Below are 8,704 nucleotides of genomic sequence, written 5' to 3' on the forward strand. Positions count from 1 at the left end.
TTTGTAGACCAGGCTGGCCTCAAACTCAGAAATCCGCCTGCCTCTGCCTCCCAAGTGCTGGTATTAAAAGCGTGCACCGCCACCACCACCCGGCACAAGGACTCTTAACCTGTGAAACATCTTTCCAGCTACCACCCAAATTTTTAAAATCTTTTTAAACATTTTTAAAGATTTATTTTACTTTTAAGCATGAATATACATACATACATACATACATACATACATGTGTCTGTGTATCTATGTGAGTAAATGCCATGTGTATGGGTGTCCTTAGAGGCCAGAGGCATCAGAACCCCTGAATCTGGAGTTACAGGCAGTTGTGAGTGCTGGGAGTCCAATGTGGATACTCTGATGGAGCAATACATGCTCTTAAGCACTGAGCCATCTCTCCAGCTCCCTGTCCCCCAAGTATGTCAAATTCTTAACTTGACATTAAGTAATGTATGCTTGCTAGTGGGAGATGCTAAGATATCATAAAACAGGTAGAGGTGTTTGTGATAGTTACGTGGGTCTCTAGAGAGTTCTGAGAGTAGAAAAATCGGTTCCATGTGGCCTGGCAAGTCACTTTCCCTCACTTCTGGAGATGGTGCCCCTTTCTGTACCTGCTTCCTACACCAGTATGCACAAAGTGCAGGATCTTTTACCACCAACTGATGTACCAGTTGTGCATGGTCTCTATGTAGCTTCCATCGGTTACCTTCATGCTCCTATGAATCTAAGTGTTGTGAGTTTCTCTGAGAGAAGAATCAACACAATCACAGATGAATGCAAACAGGGTTTCTTAGCATGGTTGTGTACCACAGGGAAAGCAGATGAAGGGGAGATGGGACTTAAAGACCAGAGATAGGCAAAGGAAACTCACCCACTAAGCTGTGCCGCTACAGCCATGCTTGGTGCCAGGCCAATATCATTTCCTTAAATTTTATAAAATCTACTTTTATTCTAACTTTACTATTGAGTAAAATGAGGTTTGGGGTTTGTAAGCTTACTCAATATTATATAACTTGAAAGCAACAAAGTCAGTAACTAAACCTAGCATTATATCCACAAAACTCTCCAAGACTCCCATCTCCATCCTGTGGCTAGCTGGCTGGCTGGCTTGCTTGCTTGCTTCCATTTTCTTTCTTCTTTATTTCTTTGTTTTTAAAACAGGGTCTTTCTTTATAGCCCTGGCTGTTCTGGACCTCACTTTGTAGACCAGGCTAGCATCAAATTCAGAGATCCACCGCCTCTGTCTTCTGACTTCTGGGAGTAAAGACCTGTGCCACCACACCCATCTTATTTCTTATCCTACGCCCCATCCCTTAACTCTATCTCTGTATGTGGGTTTCAGGAAGTGGCAAGGCTATGCACCTTGTGCCAAGGCGTGTTGACCTCTGTACAGCAGGCCATTGAGGAGCTAGAGGGAACAGCAGAACCCAAAGAAGAGGTATGAAATGACATGGAATAATGGCAGAGGTGAAAAGGATAGGACTGGGGTAGGAACTCTCTAGTGGAACTCAAAATGTTTCGTTGTCCCAAGGAGGCCGTGGGAATGCCTGAGCCTCTGCAAAAGGTGCTGGCAGATCCTCGGCTGACAGCACTACAGAGGAACGGAGGAGCCATCCTGATGCGCCTGCGCTCCACCCACAGCAGCAAGTAAGAGAGGCAAGTGGGAGGGAGACAGCAGAGAGGCATCTTAAACCTTAAGCGACAGATAATCTTTTTTTAAATATTATTTATTTAATATATACAAATACACTGTAGCTGTCTTCAGACACACCAGAAGAGGGCATCGGATCCTATTGTAGATGGTTGTGAGCCACCATGTGTTTTCTGGGATTTGAACTCAGGATGTCTGGAAGAGCAGTCAGTGCTCTTAACCACTGAGCCATCTCTCCAGCCCCGCAACAGATAATTCTTACTCTACGTTTATCTGGACAAGATGCGGTGCCTTTACACTCATAACCTCCACAATATCCCCGTGTGCTAATTATGATTAGAAATGAGGACGCGGAGGATGAGAGATGCTAAATATTTCAGCCAGGCTAACTCAGCAAGAGAAGTTACAGTACAAGTCTAATTCCAGTGCCACAACACCTCTGATGGTTGCATCCCTGAGGGTACAAAGGTAAAACTGGCCAGGGCAGAGACTCAATGTCACCTCTCTTTCCCCAGGCTAGAGGGCCCAGGCCCAGCTGAGCTATACCAGGAGGTAGATGAGGCCATTCACCAACTTGTGCGTCTGTCCAACCTGCGAGTGCAGCAGCAAGAACAACGGCAGCGCCTGCGCCAAGTCCAGCAGGTGAAGAGACCCCCCCATTACCCTTGCTCAGCCTGGGAGCCTAGCCTCTGCTTATTAGCATCTCTGTTAATACTAAGCGTGGACAGTGTCCTTCCAGCTTCCCTCTTCCCGCTCCTAGAGTGAGAAGGCTCATCCCAAAGTCCATGCTAAAGGGGAGCCAGGGCTTTGTGTTTTGGAGAAACTGCCTCTCAGCTTCTGCTGGGGGGTGGGGGGCTGTCTCTATTGATTACCTGTCTCCACCCGTTTAAAAACATATTTTAAGAATAGAATTTGGAGTTTAAAATGCTTACTTAGCTTTGAGATTTAGCTCTACCAGGCACGAGACGCTACTGCTGAGTAAGTAGCCCATTGGTACACAGTTAGGACAACACACGGGTGGGCAGGAGGAGAAGTGATTTCAGCATAGACCTCGGAAGTGGCTGTCGCTGGCACCGGCCTTGAGGAACGTACTGAGGCTTCTCACTCTCCAACTGCTCCACCCCGGCTTCCAGACCTGCTTCAGAGGGAAAAAAAATTAGTCAAACGTTTCAGAGCAAGTAGGAGGTTCCATCTAGCTCTCCGTATGAAAGAAGAACTGGACACCCACCCACATACACACACACACACACTCACACACACATTCAGACCACCTCCTAAGCTGCAGGCTGGGTGCCTAGGTCTCCTGCCCGCTACTCAGCAGGGCTCAGAGGCTGTGCAGTTCCTCTTGGTCCTCTGTCTGAGTAACTTGCACCCTCCTGCCTCTCATTCCTATCAGTTTATCTGACTCCTCGTCCCGGCCTTGCCCTGGCACACTAACCTGTGTCCCCTGCCAGCTCTGTTTCATACGGCACTTTACCAAAGATGGCGTACCCACTCTTTCATTTAATCCTGTGGAAGCACTTATCATTCATTGTTATCAATCCCACAGCACCAGTGAGACAAAGATGATGGAGGGCCTTTGCATTGGGGTGATGGCAGCTGAGTGGACCTTAGCCTGGCCACCCCACAGACACACACACATACACACACTTCACAGACTTCTTCTACCCTCCTCAGGTGTTGCAGTGGCTGTCTGGCCCAGGGGAAGAGCAGCTGGCAAGCTTCGCCATGCCTGGGAACTCACTGTCAGTCTTGCAAGAGACAGAACTTCGATTCAGGGCTTTTAGCACGGAGGTGCAGGTAAGGACAGAGAGGAGATGGGGGCGGAGGTGTCACTGGGAAAAACTCAAGTCTGAACACAGACCCCTCTCTCCAGGAGCGCCTAGTCCAAGCCCGGGAAGCTTTGGCTCTGGAGGAGGACCTTACCTCCCAGAAAGTTCTAGACATCTTTGAACAACGGCTGGAGCAGGTTGAGAGCGGCCTCCACCGGGCCCTCCGGCTACAGCGCTTCTTCCAGCAGGTGAGGGCAGCGCCCTTCTGAGCTCATTTTTCTCTCAGCCTGGAGCGGCTGGTCAGGCCGTTGTGAACAGTGGTACCTTGGGGCTGGAGAGATGGCTCAGTGGTTAAGACCACTGGCTGCTCTTCCAGAGGTCCCGAGTTCAATTCCCAACAACCACATGGTGGCTCACCAATCTTTAATAAGATCTACTGCCCTCTTCTGGGCTGCGGGCATACGTGCAGGCAGAACACTGTATTCATAAAAATAAATCTTAAAAAAAAAAGTTAGCATGCCCAGGCTGAATGACCTGAGCCCTCAGAAAGGTCCTCTGTAGACATTACACATCTGCACACATCTGCTGTGAAAGCTAGTGAGGCGCTATGTGAAAAGGCTTAGTTATGCTCCCCGGGAATCCATTGGGAATGGAATTTGTGATTGGGAGTGGGTGTGTCCTCACCTTTTTTCTCTAGCTCCAACCTGTTCCGCTTTTGTAGGCACACGAATGGGTAGATGAGGGCTCTGCTCGGCTGGCAGGAGCTGGGCCTGGTCGTGAAGCTCTGCTGGCAGCCCTAGCCCTGCGGAGGGCACCAGAGCCCAGTGCAGGCACCTTCCAAGAGATGCGAGCCCTGGCCCTGGACTTGGGCAGCCCCGCAGCCCTTCGAGAGTGGGGCCGATGTCGGGCACGCTGCCAGGAGCTGGAAAGAAGGATTCAGCAGCAGCTGGGAGAGGAAGCCAGTCCTAGAAGCCACCGACGACGTCGGGCAGACAGTGCCAGCAGCGCAGGGGCCCAGCACGGAGCCCATAGCCCTTCACCCAGCCTCAGTTCCCTGCTGCTTCCCAGCAGCCCTGGGCCACGGGCAGCCCCATCACATTGCTCTCTGACCCCATGTGGGGAGGATTATGAGGAAGAAGGCCTTGAGCTAGCTCCAGAAACAGATGGAAGACTCCCAAGGGCTGTGCTAATCCGAGGACTGGAGGTCACCAGTACTGAAGTGGTAGACAGGACATGTTCGCCCCGAGAACACGTACTATTGGGCCGGGCTGGAGGGCCAGATGGACCCTGGGGAATAGGTACCCCTCGAATGGAACGCAAACGAAGCATCAGGTGAGAGTTCAGACCAATTGTGTCTAATAAGCAAGCAGAAAGGACAATATACTGTTGGGGGAGGGGACGGTAGTGACTCCTTCCCATACCAGAGTGACACCTCTGCTACTCTGGTTGTACTCACAGCGCCCAACAGCGTCTAGTGTCTGAACTGATTGCCTGTGAGCAGGAGTACGTAACCACCCTGAATGAGCCAGTGCCGCCGCCTGGGCCTGAGCTAACGCCTGAGCTTCGATGCACCTGGGCTGCAGCCCTGAGTGTCCGAGAGAGGCTTCGCAGCTTCCACGGGACACACTTTCTACAAGAGCTTCAGGGCTGCGCCGCCCACCCCCTGCGCATTGGGGCCTGCTTCCTTCGCCATGTGAGCAGTCCACCAATTCCAAGTCTTCTTCCTTCCCATGTTCTGCCCTATCCACCATCCCGCAACTGCTGCTGCCCCCTACCCTCTCCCACTTGAGAAGTCCCGGGGGCCCTGTGCCTCACCTTGGTACTTGTTCTCAAGTGTTGTGTGGGTGTCACTGTCTCTTCAAAGAGCCTTTCTAATCCTTGGCAGGTGGAGTGCCTTCTGCTTATCCCTCCTGGGTTCGTGGGGATGGGCGAAGGCATTTAGATCTCTCACCAGCCGGGGTCATTCCCTATCTCTTCCTTACCGGCACAGGGGGATCAGTTCAACCTCTATGCACAGTTCGTGAAGCACAGGCATAAACTGGAGAGTGGTCTGGCTGCGCTCACCCCCTCGGTCAAGGTAAACTTTCCTTCAACTCCTAGGAAAGTGGGTTGACAGGATAGCTTAGTAGGTAAGGACACAGCCGCCACGACCAACAATCCAGACCCATCCCAGAAGCAACCTCCGAAAATGATAGAACTGATTCTTGCCAGTTAGTTGTCTTCTGACTCACTGCACGCACACACACACACACACACACACACACACGCACACGTGCACACATATGCATGCATAGACATGTGCACGCATACACTCAAGCACACACACACACACACACACACACACAAAATAAGTTAGAATGAGAAAATGTTTTTAGGAGAAAGGACCAGAAAGACCTAAGAACTCACCCCACTGTGAACTCTCAGGGAAAACAATCTTTCATGGATGTACCCAGGAACATTCTCCAGGAATCTCCAATAACCTCCAGACTGCTGTCTGGGAACCAGGAGGGTCTCCTTTTTTTTTTTTAATACTTTTTATTAGGTATTTTCCTCATTTACATTCAGGAGGGTCTCCTAGTATTGCACTGAGAGACAGAAGAGGCTGAGCTCTTACCCAGATTCCCCCACTGGAAGGAATCTGGGCAAAACTCTTGATTCCTTGGGTCTCTTGGTTTTTGTTTTGTTGTGTTGTGGTTTTGGGTGGTTGGTTGGTTGGTTGGTTGGTTCGTTGCTTTGATTTAAGATTTATTTGTTTTTAATTTTATGTGTGTGACTATTCGCCTGCAGGTATGTATGTGTGTTATGACTGAGCCTAGTGCACAAGGAGGCCAGAAGAGATCAGATCACCTGAAACTGGAGTTACAGATACTTGTGAGCCATTGTGTGGGTGCTGGGAACTGAACCAGGTCCTCTGCAAGAGCAGTAAGTGCTCTTAACTGCTGAGCCCTCTCTTCAGCCTCTAGGCCTGTTTGTGTCTACAGGTGATAAGCAAGGGCAGTGTGCACTGTGTCCAGCTGGGAACATAAGGAGCAGAGGATTCTGTATGAAAGGATGTGAAAATGACTGTGAAAGCCAGGGGGCTTGCACTGCTATGAGCTGGGTTCTCCTCCAGCACAGTCATGTGTGGGAAGTCACAGGACAATTCACAGGAGTTGGTTCTCTTTCCACTACCTGGGTCCCAGGGATGGAACTTGATTCCCATGCTTGGTGACAAGTTCCTTTAGGTTCTGAGCTGTCTCACTTACCTCTACTTTTCTTTCTCTTTACTCAAAAAAGAAAAGGAAAAGGAAAAGGAAAAAAACCTTTTTTTAAACAAATTTTTATTATTGGAGCATGTGCATACACATGTGCACACACCCACACACATGTACATACATATATATGCATATGCACACACATATATACATATATGTATTCATATATATGTATGTGTGTTCATATAGATATATAGATATAGATATATAGATATAGATATATGCACTATGGTGCCCATGTGGAGATCAATTCTTTCCAAAATGTGGATCTTGGGAATGAAACTCAGGTTATCAGGCTTACTAGAAAGCACCTTTACCCACTGAGTCTTGCAGGGCCCTTTCTTCACCTTTAAAAGTATTTGGTCCTCTGTTTCTCGAAGCCTGTACCCAGCCACCCAGCCTCTCACATTCTTGTCCCTAGACGTTGGCTCCTACCAGCCCCAACCCCCATTCTCATGCCCTGCTATGGTTTCACCCTAGGGTTCCATGGAGAGCAGCCCTTGCTTGCCCCGGGCCCTGCAGCAGCCACTGGAGCAGCTGGCTCGGTATGGACAGCTCCTAGAGGAGCTCCTGAGGGAAGCCGGGCCTGAGCTAAGCTCTGAACGCCAGGCCCTCAGGGCTGCTGTACAGTTGCTCCAGGAACAAGAGGCCCGAGGCAGAGATCTGCTCGCTGTGGAAGCTGTTCGAGGCTGTGAGGTAAGGTTCTGGGCTCCAGTTCTGTTTGCACAAACTGTGTAACTCTGTAGCCATAGAAAGTGTGGGCTGGTGACCATAGCACCGGAGCAGAGGTCCGTGGCCCTAGGCTCTGTCTAGCCCTTTGTTGCCTCATCTATAAATAACAAGTTCTGTCCAACATCCTCTGCTCTCCCTCCATCTGCAAGCGCTCTTCTGTTCCATCCAATTCTTCTCATTCCCTGTCTGCTCTCTTTCTCTAGCCTACCATGCTTTTTCCTCGGCCTCATCTCTTTCCAGATTCCAAATCCAGAGCTTCCTCTAGATCAGCAGTTCTCAACCTGTAGGTCTCGACCCTTTGGGGGGTCAGAAAGGGGTTACGTAAGACCATCAGAAAAGACAGATATTTACATTATGATGTATATAACCATTGCAAAATTACAGATAGGAAGAAACAAAAATAATTTTATTGTTGGGGGGGTGGAGCGGTCACCACTACATGAGGAACTGTGTTAAAGGGTAGGAGCATTAGAAGGTTGAGAACCACTGCTCTAGATGGACCTCCCCGTGTTCTTGGCTGGTTCTCTTCTTACATCTGCAGTGTGCACAGACTCCCCCCATGGCTGGCTGGGTACCAACTCTGCAGTGCATCTCTTTATCTTTGTGCTGGTAGACATGTGTGCATGAGAGACAGTGGATAGGGTCCAGAGGTCCTTCCTGACTTCCTGACCATGCCAACAGCCAGGCCATTAGACCCCTTTCCCTCTAAATCCCTTCTGTCCCATAACGTCACACAAAGACCTCCTAGACTGGCCTTTCCTTCTCTCTCCAGATAGATCTAAAGGAACAGGGACAGCTCTTGCATCGGGACCCTTTCACTGTCATCTGTGGCCGGAAAAAGTGCCTCCGCCACGTCTTTCTGTTTGAGGACCTGCTCTTATTCAGCAAGCTCAAGGGATCTGAAGGAGGATCCGAGACCTTCGTTTACAAGCAGGCTTTCAAGGTATACTACGTGGAGTGGGGGTACTGAGCTATGTTCTTCCTGAGAACTAGGAATGCTCTAGAAGTTCAACCTCAAACCAAATTCAGAATCTTCATCACCTAAAATAAGTTTCACCTTTTAGTCATCGCTTTTAGTGTGCTAGCAAGTGAAAGAAATCCCCTGTTGTTGGTGAACCCCTTTGGGTTCTTCATGCAGAAGACTAAGGAGGCATTTTAAAATTGAATGAAGGCCGGGGGCGGTGGTGGCGCACGCCTTTAATCCCAGCACTAGGGAGGCAGAGGCAGGCGGATTTCTGAGTTCAAGACCAGCCTGGTCTACAAAGTGAGTTCCAGGACAGCCAGGGCTATACGGAGAAACCCTG

At 49.7% G+C, this 8,704-nt stretch overlaps 1 protein-coding gene across 10 annotated transcripts in view; it reads left to right on the forward strand.

The window, feature by feature from the left end:
• The window catches only part of Arhgef40 (Rho guanine nucleotide exchange factor 40), a 20,845-nt gene that overhangs the window by 7,866 nt on the left and 4,275 nt on the right, over positions 1-8,704 (forward strand). For all 10 annotated transcript variants that reach the window (XM_021181245.2, XM_021181246.2, XM_021181247.2 and 7 more), the window contains exons 9-18: positions 1,334-1,429; positions 1,523-1,638; positions 2,158-2,284; positions 3,320-3,442; positions 3,519-3,662; positions 4,136-4,746; positions 4,873-5,107; positions 5,405-5,491; positions 7,149-7,364; positions 8,173-8,343. In XM_021181245.2, coding sequence (XP_021036904.1) covers positions 1,334-1,429; positions 1,523-1,638; positions 2,158-2,284; positions 3,320-3,442; positions 3,519-3,662; positions 4,136-4,746; positions 4,873-5,107; positions 5,405-5,491; positions 7,149-7,364; positions 8,173-8,343 — 1,926 coding nt within the window. The remainder of the gene's footprint in view (positions 1-1,333; positions 1,430-1,522; positions 1,639-2,157; positions 2,285-3,319; positions 3,443-3,518; positions 3,663-4,135; positions 4,747-4,872; positions 5,108-5,404; positions 5,492-7,148; positions 7,365-8,172; positions 8,344-8,704) is intronic.

The sequence above is a fragment of the Mus caroli genome, chromosome 14 (assembly GCF_900094665.2).
Source record: "Mus caroli chromosome 14, CAROLI_EIJ_v1.1, whole genome shotgun sequence".
In the NCBI taxonomy this organism is placed as follows: Eukaryota; Metazoa; Chordata; class Mammalia; order Rodentia; family Muridae; genus Mus; species Mus caroli.